This window comes from Ciconia boyciana, chromosome 1 (assembly GCF_034638445.1).
Source record: "Ciconia boyciana chromosome 1, ASM3463844v1, whole genome shotgun sequence".
Taxonomy (NCBI): Eukaryota; Metazoa; Chordata; class Aves; order Ciconiiformes; family Ciconiidae; genus Ciconia; species Ciconia boyciana.
In genome coordinates, this window is record NC_132934.1 from 50,147,543 (window position 1) to 50,169,893 (window position 22,351).

General features: G+C 36.3%; 1 protein-coding gene across 9 annotated transcripts; it reads right to left on the minus strand.

Annotated features, from left to right (window-relative positions):
- Nucleotides 1-465: 465 nt before the first annotated feature.
- Nucleotides 466-22,217, minus strand: KERA (keratocan). 9 transcript variants are annotated; one of them, XR_012043057.1, is made up of 5 exons: nt 12,272-22,217; nt 9,978-10,075; nt 7,817-8,709; nt 1,967-2,386; nt 466-698 (listed from the first exon to the last, which is right to left on the minus strand). XR_012043057.1 is itself a non-coding variant. In XM_072865116.1 (5 exons), exons 4-5 carry the CDS (start codon nt 8,700-8,702, stop codon nt 2,214-2,216), a joined length of 1,059 nt encoding a protein of 352 aa, XP_072721217.1. In that variant the 5' UTR covers nt 8,703-8,709; nt 9,978-10,075; nt 12,272-12,421; nt 20,148-22,217; the 3' UTR covers nt 466-2,213. The 9 variants fall into 9 exon arrangements, 8 of the variants coding, with proteins under 8 accessions (XP_072721217.1, XP_072721210.1, XP_072721201.1 ...); XM_072865116.1 differs by having other exon boundaries at nt 466-2,386; nt 12,272-12,421; nt 20,148-22,217; XM_072865109.1 differs by having other exon boundaries at nt 466-2,386; nt 12,272-13,947; nt 20,148-22,217.
- Between the last annotated feature and the right edge of the window lie 134 nt (nt 22,218-22,351).

Sequence of the window (22,351 nt, forward strand, 5' to 3'; positions counted from 1 at the left end):
ATCAGGCCAGCTGGTGGAAAATAACTCCTAATAGTGATTTCATCAGATTATGTTCCCCTGATTTCATCACATAATGTCCCTATCAAGAAAACTGAGTACCTTGATGCTTCTTTGTCCCTGTATGATTTTACATATCATCCCTTCACATATAGAAGCTTGACATCTTTTTAGGGAGGAGTTAGTCTTTCCTGTTTTAATATTTATATAGTGCCTAAAAGGGTCATAATTTTTGTCTGGAACTTCAAGATGCTTTGCTGTATGATCAGTTAGAACTGTAAATAATGTTAATAATATGCATATACGCCTGTGAATATTCACTTTGGAGTATGTATATTTGTTCTTTGTTTAAAGTAGAAATGAATTTCCAAGTACAAGCACATACTTATTGTTATAATTTAATTAGTAGTATTGTCACATAATTTTTTTTCAAAAAAATAAATTACTATGCTATTATTGAGCAAAGAACATAGATAAACATGCATACATATTGTAGAGACTTTTTAAATCTGTATTTTTTCATATAGGGTGAACACGGAGTTACAGAAAATATTTTGCGAGAAGGGCAGGAGTTTCTCAGCAATCACATAAAAAGAACTGCAAAAATAAATGTTTTTGTGATAGGATTTCTGAATGGGTTATTTCTATGCTGGGTTTCTATATTGGGTTATTTCCACAAGTGCACTGGAGCAGAATAGGGCCTGATTTTCAGATAAAAGGAGATTGAATGTTAGAAATTGCAGTTCTCAACCCTTTTAAAAATCTACTTTTAAGAAAATGCTTCATCTTAAAAGAAAAAATTATACCACATGCATAGTTTTAAAATGCTTGTTACTGAAGCCAGTCTTAAAATGTTAGAAATAGATGCAAGCTATCAAAGAACAACTAATTGCTTTTATCTACAAATACAAGAAGACTAAAATAATATGACTGATAGATAGTCTGTTATGCTGGCTATCAGAAATAAAAATGTCATACTCTCCCAGTGAATAGTTGACTCTAATATTCAAGTTGTGTATTGAAATCCCAATATTATCTTATAAAAATAGAAAAAAAACAACCAGATTTCATAAAAAGATGCCTGCTGATATCTCCCTTGTTAGTGTATTGTGAATGTGCTGTATTCTAAATACCTGGACTTCTCTAAAATCCAGTGTTATTATGTGTGTGTATATGAGTCAGCAGGTAGCTAAATACTCTGAGTTGATTGTATTTGCTTAAACTGAAACAATTCCTATGCAAATATTTGGCTAGTTCAGTAAATAATTGGGAGGGGATCTATCTCTTAATTTCTTAATTTTCACTTTATCACTACTATATAAACTAGCCATTCCAATTTTTGTGAAGTACCTAGTCTGTGAAATACGTAATCATTACTGTTCTTGGTTTTATCTGTATGGAAACTAAAATAAACCAAATATTCAATGACTATCGCAAAGCTACAGAAAGAAATGGTGTCAAAACTAGAAATGGAATACTGAAGAATGAAACAGCAGAAAATTGCCACTTTGATAAGCCAAGATTTCATCTCATGTTCCCTTGTCCCTGAATTTGAGTTGTATCAGTGTATTCTAATTCTGAAATCATACACTGAATGAATCCATACAACAATATATATTCAGTATATTGCCTTGAACTCTGAGCCTCATATATTTCATGCCTTGAAAGTATCAGTCTTCAAAGGATGACAGCAATTTATGAGTTATTTACATGTTAAGTGGTTGTTCACCATTAGTCACTATCTTAAAAAAGACAGTGGCAGTTCTGATAACTAGTAGTCATGCAATTTGTGATTTTTCTGGCATATATATTTAGCCAAGTGCACCCAAATTAATTGTGTTAATTACTATGTAACAAAATAAGGAATATAATTTGTCTGTAGCAATGATGTTAATACGATAGACATGGTAGCATTTGTCAAGAAAGATGGAGTAGACAAGAATTTGCTTTGGAATATTTGGGATCTTACACAGATGATTTTCAATATATTTGCATTAGGAATTCTTAGGTAAAGTGTTAAGCACATATTTCATGTCCATCCAAAATCTCTTCTGAAAGAAGAACAATATTTTCAGCTGTAGAAAAGATGCAAGCAAAGAAAAAATTAAACTCAAAATAAAGCTGTTACTTCTTGATTTATGAGTTAGAACAAGTTTCATTCCAGCAAAACTTGTATCTTAGCACTCTCACAGCATGAGAGTGACACTGTGATATCTTTATATGACAACAGCTTGAAGTAGTCGGAAACATATCATGATGTCCAACGGGATTGGAGGTTGAATTTCATTTCCATCCAGGCGAAGGTATCGGAGGCGAGGGATGTTGCCGTAAAAACCATAGTCTTCTGCTACGGCAATTGAGACTGGGCATATTTGAGTACCATTGACACCTGAAAATGTAGATCCACATGTTAGGTAATTTCCATGGGAAAGGTTCATGAAGATAAAATTCATTTAGAAAACAAATAAAACAGGCTTCCACTGATATTTGTATGGGAGATGCTCCTATCAGAGTGGGAAAATGCCGAATTAACAATTAACTGCTTTTTTGGTCAAGCAAAAAAGCGTCTTAATGTAATGTAATCTAGATCAGTGAATCACATATTTTATGTGCTGCGATTATGAATAAAGGCCACTAGATGCATAATTTTACCTTGGACAGAGAGGAAACTAATTTAGACAACTACTGGGTAATTATTCATTGAGAAATAGCTCTCTGCCCTCAGAGAGAGCAAAAAAGGTTAATGCTGAGGAATTTTGAACATCTTACTGCAATGACAGTACATTAATTTTAGCTGATAATATTCCCCAATGATCTTGCATTCAAAATGATAACAGTATTGAATCAGGGGAGCTTTTCGGATAGTGTCTGTAACTTTTAACATCTGTACTTTCCTGTTATCTCAAATTCTTCAGTACAGTTGGTTTTAATTGCAAGGATATAACTTGTGCAATGGGATATTTTTCTTCCTAATCTGAAAGCCAACAAGTCCTTAAAATTCTTTATAAATCACACATAGCTTGTTTCAGTTCAGAAAAAAATTGAAACTGTGGCTTAAATCATTACCCATTTTCATAAGAGTTGAATAGATTGGGTTTTTAACATTATCTCCCCTAAGTTACCTCTGCACTGTCACTTGACTGAAATGCGTTTCATATTTTGTCTGCAGTTGTTGAATAGTGAGGCTGCCGCTGCCCTATTTCAGCCTCAAATGGCCTTTTTCTAGAAAACACTGAAGTGTTGTTTGTTTATCAAAGATGTCAAATTCCTTTTACCAAATTATGGTATTTAGTGATTGGTCTGACTGCTTGAGGATCTTGTTGGCCCCAGATCACTTGCAAAAAGTGGTTGAATGGAGACTGTGCATGTAACAGATTTTCTTTTAGGCACATTTTGTTTAGCAGCCCAGAAACAGGAAAAGAAAAGCTTTCTACCAAAATTTTTCTCCCCTTATATTTAGCAATGATAATATGTCCACATCTTTTGATTACAATCCCCAAACTGGTTAAATGTTATAATGAAAAAAAAAAAGGTGTTTTTTTTTTCCCAAAAGAAAAAAAACACCCTATTTTAGAAAAACTGCCCAGATGTTTGCAACATCTTGGAAATGGACTTCATCTTTGTCATGGAAACTAGATAAATACATCCAGTTGGCCAAGGCCTAAAACTTTTATCATATCCATGATATAAAAATTTCTTTGCCTATGCTGTGAAATTTGATTAATGTTTGTAAAGCACTTCATATTCTTGGAACAAACAAGCTACAACTTATTTTTATGTGTGAAGCTATGAAGCAGGAAGATTGAGAGTGAGGTTTCACTATGAAAGCAGTTATTAAAAGTTTTACAAGTGAATCAACACTTTGTAACAGAAAATATCTGCCTTTTCAGGTCAGCACTACTGTGCTTAGGAGACAAGATGCCTTCAAGTCTGTTCTAAATCTGTGTGTTCTCTGACCTAGAAACTATCCCACTGCACTAGTTTTCACTGGGTTAATTACTCCAACCTTAAAGTGAGGCAGCAGTTATCTAACCACAGGCCACCTATGAAGAAGTTATTTCCTGATGATGCGGTATGAAGTGGTTTGGTTTTCTATTGTTCTCTTCCCATGAACAGTAAATCCTACCCAAACTGTCAGAGGAGTAAAAGCCTCTCTCTCTCCTCTTCTCTTGCAATCCGGTTCATGGGTGTATTGCTGAATTTTGCTTAAGCAGGAGGAACAGGGCAATTTGTCTACACAGGTACAGTTCACCCTACCTAAACTGATCCATGTAGAGGGCAAGTGTCAGTCTAAGTAAACCATTTAGACTCTATTTATAAACTCTAGCAAGAGATGAACACTTCCAAAAGGTGATTCACAGCTCCTTAAGATGGGATGATTTTCTCTCTGCAATTGTGTATCTCTTTACATTAATTGAGTAGGTGGTCTGTATGACTAACCCAAACTAGATACAAAAATCTAGGATGGTTAATTCAAATAAGATGAATTCCACCTGTTGTCAACAGTATTGTTAAACGGTGTAATATTTAAAAATGAGACTCTGGAACTTCTGTAGGGGAAAACTGCAGAAGAGGTTCTCATTAATGGCTAATACTGTATGTCTGCTGAAGAACTGCAGAAGATCCTGTTTCTTTTCAAGTAAAACTCATAATTTAGAAACATTCAGAAAGTAAGTTGATCTAGAAGGTAGATGTGTTCTGACATATATGAGTGTGAGGGTATTTATGTTCTATTCTTGTAACCTCTAGCTGCACTCACTGTAGTCCAACTCAAATAGTTGGACTCCCTTTCTCCTTTTCACATAATATTTAACTGCAGTAGCCATGGATCAGCCTGGAAATCTGTACCTTTCTGGGCTCTTCCAGCAAAGAAGATAGTACCAGCTATAACACAGGGGCCTGACAATAAGTCAGGATCTGTAACTTCAACCATTTCTTTCCAAATATCCTACAACGGATTCTGATAGACTGGCATTGCTACTTGGTCCATGGACTTCTCCCTTTATCTACACATGGAACAATATTAGCTCAGAGGAGCTACCCCAGTCTTCTGGTGTTCCTCTAGGGGAACTTACTGTTTGCTCCCTTTTATCACTCCTTTGATAGCACTGTAATACCACCTGCTTACCCTTACTCACTCTCTACATCATTGTTTCATGCCTCCTCCTCTTTTCCTTCATCTAACACTTCATTTTCCATCATTTGGCATCTCCCCAGAGCCTCGCATGTGTATCTCATAAATAAATATGTAAACATGTGTGTTTTAAAATGCCGTGGAACAAGTGTGGTGCGTATTTGTTGTAGTCATAATTAGTTTTGGTTTTATGTTGATTTTGCTTCCAACTTTCAAGTACTTTTTTTCCTCTCTGCATTGAGATCCTTGGGGAAGGGACCACAGGCGAAATCTTGGTCCCACTGAGACCAATGATGAGGCTATCATTGACTTCACTGGGCTTCAGGGTATTGCCCTATATCTTCATAACGGTCTCTGGAGAAATAAGGCCTTGGACTTATATGAAGAACTGATGTTATACAATAACATACAATAAAAAGTAGGCAAATAGTATTTACATAGGAATTTTGATGTCTGAGCTCTTGCAATCCCATCAGTGTAACTATGAACGACCAAGAGAAAATAAAGCAGCAACTGGCAGGTGTGCAGGGGTATCTGAGAATCAATATTATAAAAAGGGCTTGTATTGTACTCGTAAAAATAAACTTTTAGGAGAACTCTTTTGTGGAGAAACCAGATCCAAGCTTTTACAGTAATTTTTCTTTCAAATCTTTTACATTGGTTGTCTTAAAGTAATGACTGATCATCAATTTCCTGAATTTCAGAAGACAAAAACAACCTGCAGAATTAATGCCACATCTTATTACTCCTGCCTGATGGAATTACATTCCTTGTTTCCAATCCTAAAGGCCCTTTGAGATATCGTCTATTAGAGCAGTGTCTCATGAAGACTATGTCATAATCCCTTACCTCTTGAACAATTATGCTATATAGTAGAATGTGTCTTACATAATACCTGCATTTCATTTAAGGTGTCAGGTTGCCTTTTTAAATATTTTTTGACTACTTTATATGTAGTTACTAAGGATAAAAACTTTTTTTTTTTAATTAACAGCAGTGTTGTGCTTAAGTTGGTAATGAATTTTGAAAAGTGGTAAAAGCATTAAGGAATATAAGGCTGGTGGAAAACTATTGTGATTTAGGCTCATAGGTACCCATGTGTCATTGGAAAATGGGACCTGACTGCACATACTACACAGACTGATTGTCATGTTTTTAACCTTTTATAAACTTATTTAGGACAGGAAGATAATTTGGCAGTTCTTTAAATACTACCTAGACACAAAACACTTCTTAAACTGGAAGGTTACATTCCATTGATTTCGTGTCCACTTAAAGTGACAGGAGATAAAGTCTGCACCTGAGGCCCTGCAGTGAAGCAATTAAAATAAATCCCTTTGTAACCAAAGGGCAATGAAATATGTTCAGTAACAACATGTGTCATAAGCCCTAACTCTAGTTAACTGTTAGACTTCTCACAGGTCACTTAAATATGTGCCAGTGATACAAAATTGATTTTTCTTTACAAGGTTTCATAAATTTGTTTTGCAAAATGCAGCGAATTAACCTAAATTATTAACAGTTATCTTCCTTTGATATGTCCTTGTTTTAAACAGAAGCCAAACCATTATTTTTAGTATATTTGTGAACTGCAGTGACACAAAACAGGAGTAAGGAACCATTTATTTAATTAAATCACCATGACAGGAAGACAAATGTAGACACTTGGTTACCTTCTGTGCAGTGATAAATAGAAATTCATCACTTTGATTTTGGCTTTTGGCATGAAACAAAGGATTTAAGGTCTGTAGGACTTACTGAGCAGATACTTTAGCCAGTGTCCCTAACCACCACATCCCCGCTGTACCTGGATGAATCTGGAAGTAGTGCTAGAGGCTTATGACATATGAAACTATGACATAGTTTCTGTTGCCTTGGGTACAAAACCTTGTCTCATTTATACAAAGTGGAAAATATTAGAAGACATTTGAGGAGATAAACCTTAGTAGGACAAAGCTTCTGTAAAGTTAGTGAAAAGATTTTTCATGAAGATTAAACCCAAGTGTCAGCATTTTGTGCACAGTAAACAAAAGATGGGGAGGATATTCAAGCCTGAAATATTCAATATCCACATTCTAATTAGTCATACTTGAAATAGATTGTGTTGACTACAGCCAACATTATATTTTGTTTTAAGGGTTCCTCATCTTAAGCTCCTACTACATAATTTAGGTGGGCTGAGAGATACTCAGAAGAACTGAGCATACAGCAATTCTGTTAGTTTAGTGAAGTCCCTAAGGTGCTCAGAAACTTTGAAAATCAGATGTGGATTGAATATCCTAACTAGTTGCACACACTTTTTTATTGTTGTTTCTTGCTTATTTACTCCTAGCCTTTCTGTGGGAAAGTTAATTTGTTCCCACAAAATGGTTACTGGCATGTATATAGCAAAATGTGAATGCACAAATTATCCTTAATCCACTCATATTTCTGATCTGTTTGCAATGTGTCTTTCCTCTATGCATATAAACATTTTTCACATGTGGTATTACTACCATGCACATAATTGGTTGTCATATTTTATACCTGACTTGAAAACTGGCCTGTGGGAGGTCCTTTTGCTCATCTCCTTATAATCTACAGCACATTTTAAATCTCTTTATTTCAAAGAGCATTTTTTGTAGTTAAGTAGACATTTAAATAATTATGTCTTGGTAGGATCCCACACTGACAATACACACTTACTTTTGATTCTGTTGTGATCAAGGTGAAGGTGCTCAAGATGAGCATTGATTGGTGGAATTTTAGTGAGCTGGTTGTGAGACAACTGTAGATCTAGAATAGATGAAACATTAAACCCATTTGTGGGGATACCGTCATCAGATAATTTATTGTAGTTCAGCCTAAGGAAAGTCACTTTGGGTATTGCACTGAAGTAGTTTTCTGGTATCACTTCAATGGAGTTGTTGTCCAAAAACAGCTGCAGTGTGTTAGCTGGAATGCTTAAAGGCATTTTCTTCAGTGAATTTTTTGCTATGTTGAGTTGCATAAGATTGTTGAGTCCTTGGAAGGTGTCACTTTGAAGAGCGCTGTCCAACAAACTGTTCTGGTGCAGATCTAACATAGTAAGGTTTTCCAAATTGCTGAAGACTCCTTCTGGGATTCTGGAGATTTTGTTTCTAGCCAGTCTGAGCTGTTCCAGGCCCACTGGTAGTGGGGCAGGCACCTCTTCCAATTCATTATCTTCAAGGAATAAATAAAGCAGCCTTTTCAGCTTGCTCAGCACACCACTCTCAATTCCACTGTTGGTGATCTTATTCTTGTTCAGATTTATCCATCTCAGATGAGTGGCATTCACAAAAGGCTTCTCCGAAACTGTTTCTATTAGATTGTTTTGAAGATAGAGGTACCAAATTCTTGCTGGGATTGCAGGTATTTCTTTAAGTCCTTTGTTATCACAGTATAATGCATTGGGGAAACTAGGAGGACAAAAGCACTCTCGTGGACACTCAAAAGTGTAGTGAGACCAATGTTCAGGATCCATCTCATCATAAACTTGTCTCACAGTTCGAGTCCACACAGAATTGACCAAGAATAAGAGCAAAAGGCTTCTATAGACTTTTAGAGTCATTGTTTACCTTGGAAGGGGAGAAAAACCATTAGCTGTCTCTCAACAGAACTCTCTAACAGCATAGTAGATTAACAAAGCAGTATTACATAGCAAATAATATTTCATTTATAAACAGCCAAATTCTGTTCTCTGTGGTATTACCTATGGCATGTTAAGGAAAAAATGAACAGTAATATAAGAGGTATAAACAACTCAGTCCTGTATGTTGAAGAACATTTTCCTGATTCAACTTAGACTCCACATTGGCTACCAATTTAACTGATGTTCATGCAAGTGTCATTTCAAAGAACCTGAAAACATGGATCATTTTTTCTGACATTAAATCAGTGCTTCTTATAAATTTGTCTAAGTTTTTCCATCTTCAGTAAAGCTATCAATACCATGATATAAATACTATTGTACACAGTGTTCCTCCTTTTAAAATTAATCATACCCTCTTTTCTGGTTTTCTTCTCTCTTAAATATAGTGGCATCTGGATCAGATTTTCCAGGGTCTTTTCTCATCACGGAAAAGTGAAAGATCAAAGAGTGTTTTAACAGCTGTTTGTTGGGCACGTTCTTAAAAAGCTTGGAGGGAATATGTTTGAGTAATCCATTCCCCTCCCTCATTCAATCTCTCATATCCAAAGTTATGAATTTCCTTCTCTAAAGCAAACAGCCAAAACAAATGCCCGACTTAAATGACACAAAAAGTAAGTCCTAACCAAATTATATCATATACACTCATGCATCTTGTATCTATTTTACCTACTCATTTGCTTTGTTTAGCCTCTTTCACCATTAAATGATGAACAAAATGATCAACAATAATTTACTCCAAAAGGAGTAGCACAAAAACAATGCTTCACAAACTCTGTTATCTTGCTTGCTTTCTGATGAAGATTAGCAAGTATTTTGCAATGCAGAGGCAAGAGACTGATAGCTGAAATTTCTGGTCAAAATTAGGAGGTTATTTTTGTCAAAAATAGCATTTAAATAAAAAGTAAATTCTCCTGGAGGGTTAATGCACCAGTAAGGTTAAGAGCTCAGTTAAGTTGCTGCATATGATAGGTAGTCATTTAATAGTTTTCAACATTGTTATTCACAGTAACAAGTGCAGTATCTTACAGATCTTCCAGCCTCAGAAACTGCTATCTGGAAGCATTCCAAAAAAGGACAAATAAAACATTTCTAAAGAATAACCTCTCTAATTCACACAGTGAAATGGCACCTTCTTATTGTGTAAATATTCACAACCTTAATAACATTTTAAAAAAGAAATATAAAGTAATTTACCTTGTTAGTCAAGTTCCTGGAGCTATCTGAAGCCAGTTAGAAATCACTGTAAATTCACAGCCTTTGGCTGCTAACCACTGTGTTTGCTTCCTGTCCTCCTAAGAATTAATAGCATATAAAACTTGAAGAACATGCTAGTATTCCCAGATGTATTACCATACACACCTTATTAGATATTGTTTCTAATTTGACATTGCTTCAGAGTTTGGGCTTACCTCAGCTTTCTTGGATCTTCTTCTCTTTCTATTGGTCACTGTTGTTAGACTGTAATAGCTTGAGTCAGGCTACAAGCCGTGTTCTATGAATACAGCCTAATATATACGCATCAGTGGCTACAGCTTTTAACCCCTAAAATAACTAAGGCACCTCAGCACCTAAGCAGGAAAAGACAGGAAATCCTGACTTTAATATCAAGCAGCCACAGAGCTGAAGGCATTTGATTTTTACATTTTAGCAGATGAGAGGAACTGGTCTAGATGAAACAGGTAACACAAAATGTACCTTTATTCATAATTTTTGTCAGAAGATACTTTACACGCAAAGCTCACTTACATCATAATTCATTCTCATAATACCTGAACTGACCACAAAGAATTAAAAACAGTGCCATCTGTTTCTACGGAAACATTTTATTTGATTTTTATTACATACAGATGCTGCCATGCCATTTAAAGACATAATTCTTGATTAAGAGAATAAGATAAAAAAAGCATTTGCTAAGAATTTTTTAATAACATATTTTAATTTCTTTAAAGATTAAACCATACCTTTTCTTTTTTGTTCAGAGAGATAGTTACATATATGTCTGTAAAGTTATCATACTCTCCAGTGCCTACTGCAGTGAGGTCTGTTTTTAATTATCAAGGCACCAATTAATTATCTTGTTTTATCATTGATCTAAAGTAAACTCTTTCCAGCCAATTTGCTATCCAAGGCATAGACACATATTTCTCACATTAAGTATTTTGGAAGATTTTTGTTTTCTTTTTTAGTCCAAACTTAAAGTAACAATTTAATATCAGGAAAACTAGCCACGTTCAAAGCCAGAACAATGGCATAAGTATTTTAAGGAAAAAGCTAATGAAAATACTGAAAACATAAAATATATCCTGGTACCTTTTATGAGTTTATAGTAGTTTTAAAACTTATTTATATCATTATTTTAATTCAGTTTCCTCTAATTTATTTTAACAATAAAACCTCTAACAACTTATTTCATAATGTTTAATACTTTGCTTCCTAAACTAAGATTGTCTCAAAAGAAGTTTAGAAGTAGAGTAGACAAAAAAGATAAGTAATCAAAAAAAGGAAAGCAACCCTTAAGTACATGGGCAGCTTCCACTGACTTCAGCAAAGCTAATGTTAAAACGTCATAACATTTTTTTCATAAGTAAATGTTTGTACTACCTTGTTTTTTGTTTAGGAAAAAATACATCCTCACTACCAGTAATTTTTACATGGCTTAAGTATGTGCTTAAAAATAAAACAAGTGCTTAAGTCTTTCACTCTGCCAGAACTCCAGACTCTTCAACATCTCTTAGAGATTATTAGGGCTTTCTTATAAGCCAGGTATAAAATTGATTCCTTCATGCATACTATGCTGAATATTTCAAAAGTTTAAATTAGATGAAATTAATTTACATCTATACTTACAAATAAAGGTTCTAGCTTTAAGCAGATGTACTAATTATAAGCACAAAAATTAGATATAATGTATTAACCTTTTCATTATGAGTGTCACTTTAAACTCCTAAGCCTTAAACCATTTCCTTTGACCTCTCGCAACAGATGTGGTACCACACATTAATGACAAGTAGGCTTGTCAGCTGGAGTCCACAGAAGAGAGGTGGGGAGAGGCAAAGGCACCACTGTATGAAGGTTAAAATAGTTGTGTGTTCAGTTGTGAGTGATTTAAGGAGGCTTCACCATGAAAAGTGCATCTACGATTCTCGCAAAAGCCAGGCAGTGCAATGTAAAACTGGTTTGCATTTGTGCTAAATCTTGACAGAGTGTGTAGAGAGGATATGGAGGCACTGAGGTCTGTTTACCATTAAAGAACGAGCCTAGACCTTCATGAATGTTATACAGAAGGGTTTAAAGTGAGTCCTAGTGGCAGATGTCTGTTGTGACACATTTAAATGCAAGTTGCCAGATGTTGCACATTTAACAAAAAAAGAAAGATCTATTTATCTTACGCTTCATGGGGGGCTGAATTTACCCTTTAGCCTGCTAATCATGTACAGATGTTCATTATATTGTCACTGAGGTCACTGGTAGAGGGACTTGCTGGTTACCTTGTGACAGGCAGTGACTATTTGTGTGAACTACTCTTCAGCAGGGGAGAGGCCCGTCACAGTCTGCCCTTTGTGGAGGATTTGGAGGCCATGTATTTGATCCTTATCAAACACATACACTGCTGTCCCATTCAAAGAAGCAGTTCTTCACTAGGAGAAGAAAACAGGAAAAACATTTGCTAAGACTTTCTCAATAACGTGAATTTTCATTTCTTCTGATGCAAACAAAGAGCAGAAAAAATGACAGGAAATGTCCTCAAAATCAGGAAGAAAGGGTGTGATGACTGTGATATGTATTCTCACGTGCACTCAAAAATTTTGGAAAGATCTCTGCAGGAACAAGTGATTACTTGGTGCCCAAGTAGACTTTGCAGAAAGGCCTGCTTTCCACGAAACCTTCAAGATTATACACATATTCTCCGTCATACATTTGTTTCATTCAGTCCTTCATCATCTGGTGTTACTATTTATTATTTAACGGGTGCAATATATGGTGATAAAGATTTATAGACTAATAAAAGACCACAGCCAAGATTTTTAAAAATGACAAATGGTTTGGGAGGCTTTTTGTTTTGAGTATCCAACCTGAGACATTTTCCATGTCTTATTTTCATGCCTAATTTTCAGTAAGAGGGGGCTAAAAATTTTGTGTTAATGAGGTCACTTTTAACTTGTGAAGCTGAGCAATCAAAGGCAAATATCGGGGAAACACAAACTGCTCCCGAGATCATGAACAATCTCACAAAAAGTAACAGTATGCAAGGTAATTTCATGACAATAAAAGGAAGTGGAAAAATTATTACAGTAAAAATACTGTGAATGCCCACTCTGTGAATTTTAGAGACCTTTTAAAAGATACTGTTGGGAGTATTCTAGTTTGAGGAAGATGTCTCAAGCTATTACAGGATTTTTGCTCCATATGTCTCCTGGCAATCTATGTTGTTAATCAATGTAATAAGAGAATCTGTATTAAAAAAAATCAAAAAGTGAGGAAACCAACAATCGCAGAGGGTGGTAACATCTCCTTGAGCAGAGTGATGTACCTGCTTGAGACTAGAACAGCCCACAAGCTTCAGAAAGACTAGAAGGGCTAAAAAGATAGACTAGAAAGACCCACTGGGAGGAGATATGGACAACTGGGAGTGCTGTAAGAGGTGTTGTTCTGTTTCAGCATCGAAGTTGCTGATGGTGAAAAAATGCATTGCTTTCTTTCAGTAATGGCTGCCATATGTCTCAGATTTAATACGAAGCAAAGTCTGTTAAACATCAAGCATGTGTATAGTTCATCACCAGCAGACCCAGGAGTATACTGCAAGCAGAGCTAATTCACCAGCCCCGTGGATTTCTCCATTTAGCAAAGGCTGAAATCCAGTGTGCCTAATTTGGGTACTACTTTACTAAAATGCTAGGTGTCTTGCTCCAAAGGACAATCAGTTTATCTGAAACATGCTCTTAAATTTCCTTCATGATGACTAGAGAAAAGGTGATGCTTCAAAACCTGAAGAAGAGAGTAAGTCCTGTTTATGTACCTTTCACCATATACTGTACTGGTATCTCCAGACAGCCATGCAGACCACTTAAGGCAGATGTTTACATTTACTCGGCATTCAGTCTTCCTCTTTCACTTCTGAAGCTTGGCGTATAGTGGTGATTTCTCTCTCTTTTTTGCATCGCTGCTTGAAATAGAGAGTAGGAAGCTCTGAGTTTTACTCAGAGTCAGAAAGAAAAAACTTCTATTTCCAAACTGTTCCCTGATCACCAGACAGCGATATACCCCAATTAATAATATCTGCTACTCCTTTTAGAAAGGAGCCACAAAAGGTCAGAAAGACCAAAGAGTCTAGAATAAAGCAGATGAGTGAGCCCTTCAGGCTAGCCCAAGGAACACTGCAGACAGATCAAAGGGGCCAGCACAGATGTTCCAGACCCTGCTCCTATGGACACATTTTACTCTACATCATTCCTGGTGAAAAAAAACAAAAACAAAACAGACTTAGAAGCAGGAACTCTGCACCTCTCCTAAAAGCCTAGAATTGCCTGCCTAGACCTCTCAGTGGGAGAAACTGTGTCTCTTATTTAAACAGGCATTTCTGTGCATATGCAGGCAGTTAAAGTATAGGGAGTTTACCTGGGGAACTTTCAGGTTAGATTAGGAGACACTGTTTAAAGGAACCCTGGAAAATAGTTGGGCTGGCTTAATTTGTGAAATGTATATGTCACCTGACCCCTTGTTTATATAGGATTTAGGAAGATGAGATCCTATTTTAAAAGTCCAGAAACAAAATTCTAGCAGTTTACTTTCTGCACACCTTCACTCCCTTATAAAAACTACAGTGAGAACTGAGTAGCTCAGCTTAAAGACATCCTTGCAGAGCAACACATTTCAGAACAGAATAACTATGGAAAAGTCTCAGCTTTTATGGGAAATATAGTGCTCTCCTGAATATGCTTCATTAAGGAATTTTTTGGCTGTCTGTTCCCTTTCTCTCTCTATTTTGAGCTCTTTACCACAGTGACACCACAAAGGTTCCATAACACAGTGCCAAGATCTAGATTTTATCTTGGCTAGGTAGGTTTAGTTTACCTACAATGTAAATGTGGCTGTCGATCTCTTACCTTAATTTGTTTTCATACTTTCAACAATTTCAACACTGAAACAGATCTATCCTATCCATGGATGTGATTTTTAAAATGCTAGATGTAGAACCATATATGCTAAATGTATTTTAAATCAAATACCTAACAGGCATTTGTCAATTACACACATACATTGAGTTCTTGGGCCTGCATGCAACTATTTAGATGATTAATCTTTTCGTCTAATATTAATGATACAACTAATAATACAACTAATAATGATGCAACTAATGATAAATTAAAACATATTTTAGTGATCCGATGCCCATTCTGTAGATCTGCACTTTTGAAAAGTAAACCATCATGGATTAAATATTCTAAGATAGCATAAAGATAGTGAAAACAGGCTGTGAAGTGTTAGTGTTACTTGTGTTGTCTTATTTTGTTCTGTTGTTAAAGAAGTCAAAAAATACTTGAATTCATCTTTATTTTAGATTCTCACAATAGGATGATGAATTCTGAGAAGCTTAAACTTATAGAAGAATTTGTCCTCTAAAATAAACGACAAGGGTTTCATAAAAGAGTACTCCCACAACTTAATGAAAAAAAAATAAAAAATTAGTCCCCGTATAATAAAGCTCTGCTATAGTGATTCTGCCAGATGAGAAATTCAAGGTTCAGGTGCTTTTTTATTATTTAAAAAGAAAAGCCAAATGGCATAAGCTATATGAAAACCCAGCCCTTATTTTATTTTCCATTAATTGTAGTATTTTTGTCTAATTTTTAATGCAGATACTCTTGAGAAATATTGAAATTAAACATTAGAATATGTGATTTTTTTTTTTTCTTAAACTGTCATGTTGGTCATAATTTTTGAGAGTTGACATTTCCCAAAGCACTCAAGTTTTCTTCCAGAGTCCTGACCTGAAGCTAGAATCTCACTCACCATGAATACTCCAGTCACTAATTATCCTTTCAGATGGAACATGTTGAAACTAAGTCTTTATACTATAGATGAAAGTCTTCAACACCCAGCACTTTGGTGCCAACTGACACCACCTTTTTCTTTGAAGACTGCTCTGGAACCCATCTCCAGGGAGAATTTATGCATCCACCCCTATCCAAGCACTGTGGAGCACTCCAGAGGCCCTAAACAGTCAGGGTTGTGCTCCAGCATTGCCTGCTCTTATCTTAGATGATTCCCCGCTCATCACAGTGGCTGCTGTGAATCCCAGAGGTAAATGCCTAGTTCCTTTCTGCATTCTGGGTGTACTATGCACCTCATCTCAGGGCTGTGGTTTCATTAGGAACAACGTACCTGTCATCTTTTTAAATTAAGGGTGGGAATGAAAATACTGCAGGGGATGACTTTTCTTACCCAAACTTAGGAACCTGAATAAAACCATCTCATTTTTACACATGGAATCACAAATTCTTCTTGAAATTAATGCGACATTGCACATAATTTTTAGAATTTATTAGTCTTACTGGGGGTTTTTTTGGCAGCAAAATGGTTGTAATGATGAAGTCTAAATGTGAAGTTCAGGAAACATTTGTTTATCTAGTTTGGAAATGAGTCTGCAGAGTAAGATGGATGGCAGATGCACACGATGAGATACTGGAAAGTTGATGAAAACAGGAATTTTGAAAGACAGCACTTGGCCTTGTTTATCTTGAAGACAGCTTATTATTAAATTGGTTTATAAGGTATGAAATTTCTAAAAGCTTCCAGTACTTCTGTCTGAAGTCTTATGCATGTTTCAATAAAAGCATTACCTCCAATAGAAATACATTTTTACAGATATTATTCAATATATTCCAAAATGTCTTTGTAATTTTTGGAATATGTGGTCTACTCAGGTTGACCAGATAACACTGCTGTCTTGCACGCTTTACTCCACACTAGGAGACAAAGGATAAAGACAAAAATGCTCTTTTGCACAGTGTAGCTGCCGGTATAGTTAAATCTAACAGCCCATTCACTTTGCAGGTCCAAAGGCTACATGTTAACTCAGTCACTTCTGTAGCCATAAACGCTTGTGCTAACTGAGCAATACAAGAACTGATTGAGCTGCAGTAGGAAAAATAACAGGGGCAGCAACCTCCATACTAGCATGGAACGCCTGGCATGGAAGCTCTCCAGGTCAGTGATATAGTAGTACTTTCTCTGCTGAGTGCTGGTGCATCAGCCCCAGCAAGGAGTCCATCTATATATTAAGAAAATGTGTATTACCTGCCTTGCAGGTAGTGCAGCCATGCCCAGAGGTGGACCTAGCAAGCAGCTCCTCAAGAGATAGGAGGTGTGTGAGGTTTTGCATGTCTGATGAAGGAGAGAAGCCTAAAGTCAGCAAATTCTGTATTATTAAGCAGCTAGTTATGTTTTCTGGCAAAGAAATGTGCTACAATTCACACTGGTATCACAGACTTAGTTTGCTTTCTCTCACCAACATTCATGCCTGTCCCTTGGGGAACAAAAAAACCCCACTTGCAGGGTCTGATTCTGAGAAAATATTTGGGTAATTTTTCCCACCCCCGCTGCTGAGATACTACAGTAGAGATCTCTCTGCAGCTATAAAAACATGGCCTATACGTTAGTGAGAATGATCTTATGGTGGTATAACTGTTATAACCAGATCTGACAGAAGGTATAGGCAGCACTTATAAACCATTTTAAATAATATGGGATTTTTTTCCATGAACACTTAAAAATATTTTTAAACATCTCATAACAATGGATTTAGACACTGTTGTTCAAAATGCCACTGAAGATTGCTTTCTTGGAGGGAATAAACAACTCCATGATCCTTTATATCTTTCCTTGTGAGGTGGGTTTGATTTGCCCTCTTTTGCCAGAACAGTAGTACTTTTTTTCCAAAATAAAGCTTTCCTCTTGTTAAGAAGTCAGGTACATTTGACCAAATCCCTGTGCTTCCACACTGTCATCTGGACTATAAATAACATTTTTCCATTCATGTATTTGCCTCATTTCTTCACTGCCTTCTAATTAAGACTTTTTTTTTTTCTGCTTTTCTTTAACAATTTCAGAATAAAAAAACATGATGTAGCACAGACGTACTGCATAAGGGGGATTATACTTAAATAACAATTATTCAGGTAAACAAGACTTGTTATAGATGCTGTGTTTTCTGATCTACAGATTAAGGTTTCAAATTCTGAAAAGAAAGATAAAAAAACCATATAGATGGGGTTACACCCACAAATAATTATGTTTTATAACACCAGAGAGTAGCAATACATAATTTTTCAGTATGCTGCTGTCCACTGAAATCCTCAGCTCTTGATTATAATCCTATACCTTAAAATACATTGATGGAGGGATATAGATGCTGACAAAAAAACCCCACCTAGAACCTTAAGGGTCCACAAAAGCTATCAAACTGAGGACAACTTAAAGTATCCAAACTGAAATCTTCAGGGCAAAGTATTTATGTGACTCAGTGAGCAGAGCCTTGAGCAATTCAGTCTCACCTCTGAACTCATTCAAGTTGGGCACTTCAGGCAGGTCACCTCTCAGAAAGGACCAGTGGGATCCTTCTTGTGGTTCCAACATGTGGAGATATGAGCACAATGTTTTCCTGTCTAGCCCACAACCACAACTTTATCTCAGAAGCTGCAGGAGTATAGTGTGATTACAAGTGCTTCAGCCTCTTCTTTTAAGGCTGTTTGGCTTCACATAATGAAGCCATCATTTGCCCAGGCACTTGAACCTGACATTCCTACATTCAAGGTCAGTGTCCTGAGGTACCGAGTTAGCACTCCTTTTCTTTCTCTGTGCTAACTAATGTTGAACTGTTCACACTAAGTAGAAAAAAATTAAGAGATATTTATCCGTGAAAGCTATATAGCTTACAGATTAAGTTATTTTATTACAGACTGAGAGTCTTTTATCCAATATCTAAATCTACAAAAACATTCAGAACCAAAATGTCTTCCACGATCACTCTGTACACTGGGATGGTAGCTCATAGACAGTTTCCCTTATTTTGTGTAGACATCTAAACATGTTTGCCAGTGCTGTCCCACATGGGAGAGCTAGATGGGATGGATCTCTGACTTCAACTGCCAGTACTCAGTAGCTCACAAGTGTCAAAATGGGAGCAGATTTGCACAAGCCAGCTGCAAACATCTGGGCATCGAAGGAAAGTTTCCACAGTTTTTACCTATGGACTCAATATCCAAATGTTAGCTGAGTTATGACTTTGTGAGTATCATGAGAGTCTGAATTATAGACTGGAACCTGAAACAATAAATTTTCCATGTAAATTTAATGCAAAACTCTTCAGCTGTAGAGCTGATTATTAAAGTTTATATTGTCCCCCATTGGTTACTAGTATTCTTATAATGACAGATTCACAGAAATTATAAATAAATTTGAAGGAACATCTGAAGGTTGTTTACTTCAACCTTCTTCTAAAAATAAGGCTAACTTCAAAGCCAGATCTGTTCCTCAGGGCACTGCCCATGCAAGTTCTGAAAATCTCCAAGGATGGAGAGCCCACAGCCTCCTTGGGCAATCTGTGTCAGTGATTTACACACTCATTGTGAAGAATTTCTTTGTATGTCCAGCCTGAATTTCTCATTTTGAAACTTTTCCTTTGCCTTCTTGTCCTTTCATTGTGCACCCCTGAATCTGGCCCCTTTTTTTATAGTGTTCTTTTAGGCAGTGGAAGACTGCAATAAATCATGGGACCGAGGCATATGGTATATTCAGAGAGGCTAAGGGAAGTGACTTGGCATAGCCTGGAAAGGAGAAGGCTGAGAGAAGTTCTCTTTGCAGCCTTCCATCTTAGTGGCTCTGCACTGATCTTCAGTTTGCTTTATAACCTCACAGTCTCCACCATCTTCAGTCTGTGCTTGTTGCAGCTGTATATATAACAATTCAGACTGCCTTCCTTAATGATGTTTTTCCTTCTTGTTCCCAGTTTTCAAAATAATTTGGTTTATGCTAAGCAACTACCTGTTTATTCCCTTTCAGTAAAACTGAAGGCCTGCGAGTTGGGATGGGACCCTACCAGGTTCCTTGCACTAGAATGACAGCTGTAATCAACCACTGCTTACTCCTTTCTTGATCTGTTTGACTATGCTGGACTTAATAAAGCAGTAGAGGGCATGTAGGATTTATGCTTCCAGTGTATGTCCAGAAATTCACGTGAGTCACAGTCTGTTCCTTCTAGGGAACTTCTGTAATTTAATCTAACATGAAAAATGTCTTTTAAATCAGACAATACTTGTTTATTTGAAAGGTAACTCTATCTTTGTGAATGGCTATGCAACATACTTGCAGACCAGTTCTTGAAAGTTCATGGATAAAGTTTTTGTCTGTTGATTTTGCATATTGTCGTTGTAATACTGTTTTTCATGATATTAGTAGCAAACTTTCCTTTTTATGTCTGCTTTCAAGTTCATGTCTTTCCAAAAGATCTTGATTTTTGTAAATTCTTCCATATGAAACTTCACACGAAAGTGTCATGACAAATTTACCCATTTTGACCTGAAAGAAGGAGGGACATATACTGTAAGTAAATTGTATAGCTATAGGCTGCATATTATGTAGCCCTAAACAGAGTTTAGTTCAGGCTAATTTACCCACTCCACTGTCTCCATGCTACTGCAGCTGTGTTATTATCTGTTCATGTCTGTCTACTTTTAAGTAACGTATTTGCACCTGTACACATAAGTATTTTATAATATGATCAGGTTAGGTGGGAACAGGGATGTACGCATCATGTTTTTCAGTATCCAGAATGTTGAGGGCTTTATAACCAAGATCCATCACCTTCATTCCAGGAAGGGCACAAATTGCAAGTTACAGTGAATCCGTTTCCAAGGCTCTAGCTGTGTTAAGTGTTCCCAAACACCTTCATTTCTGCCTAGTGCCTAGAAAACAATTCATGTAGCTTTTATAAACTGATACCTAAGGTACATGTATATTGTTACCTGTCTGTTTCTGCAAGATATGTAGATATTGGGAACTTAAACAGTCTTCATAGTGATTTAGACCAATTCATTAATGCAGAAGCAGAAACATGTACTTCTGTGTCTCACAATATGAAAGCAAAGAGGTACAGAGTCCCATTTCTCCTTTAGCAGAAGGACCTCATGTTCTAGTTTTTTCACAGTTAGTATGAAGAGCAAGCTCTGCAATGTTATCTCTTCCCAACTAATGGGGAATTTCTGAACCACAGGAAAGAAGTGTTCAAGATAAAAATGTTCTGCCAAATGCCATTTTCTCTTAGTTGTCCAAGTGTTTATTGCAAGGTGAAGGTTCCTCAGTTTCTGAGGGAGGTCATCGGTACTGTTTGTTATTTTGACAGAGGGCTTCCTTCTACTGTATCCCTTGAAGAGAACTTCAAAATGCCTTGTGAACATCTGTGGATGCTTTATTTGCTACATATGGGTATGCAGAAAGTACCCTCATCAACAGGTTTTAATCTATCCTGAGGTGGATTGTTCTCAGTCTCACTGTTCACACTGTTTCATTTTGCATAAGGATAACTGGTTTGCTGAAACAAACTGAAAAGAATACATTTCTATCCTGTTTGCCAGATCACAGCTATGTGGTGACACATTTCAGTATCAGTTTGTGCTCTAGAGGTCTTAGTGTTTAGTGTATTTTCCTGTGTAGGGGACAGTTGGCTTTAAAATATCTCTGGAAATGGTTGAATGCTGTTTCCCATATCTTATTCTATTCTTTGGGGGGTTTTGCATGCACTTCTTTCTTTTCCTCCTGTGTTTTAATGTCTAGGTGCTATTCCATAGTGATTCCCACTCTGATGTGTTCAGAAAGCCCCAGCTTTAGACTTCATTCTTTTATGAAAATTCTAGTTTACTTGTAACAAAGGTTACTTTCAATCCTTCTTGTATGTGGATAAAAAAAGCAGTAACACTTATGAATTCCAAAATGACAAAAATGAGGAGAGAAATATTTCTATTGTCTCCTGCATCTCGCCTTTTGTTGTAGTCCCAGGTTTCTTTGTGAATTGTGTATTGTTTCTGAACATCTGGAATTGGCAACGTGCCGAATAAATGGTTTGGTGTGGGTTTTTTTTTTTTGCAGGGTTGATAGTTTCAACTTTTGCTATAGAAACTAGAAGAGTTTCTGTTTGAGTGTTTAATAGTCTAGCAGTTGAAAAGAAAATAGTACCTGTGGGATGATCTGTGTTTGCAAGCAAGCCATTTATGGTTCTCAGTTACTAATACATTTATTTTAGTGTGTGTTCCGGGATGCTGACAATATTTGGGCTATTCATTCCCAGATAGAATATACTGACATCTCTCTATCATGAGTAGCTAGGGCTGCATTTTACTCATTGCCTGTGGCTTCTGAGAGATTTTGTTGTTCTTTTGACAATGCTGAGAAATTAATTTGCACTATTTCATAGTGCTGTGAGCCCCATACTGCAAACTCCATAAGGCATCGACTTAATGACCAACACAAGTGCAGTGGAGTATGTTAAATTATATGTTTACAAACATATTGAA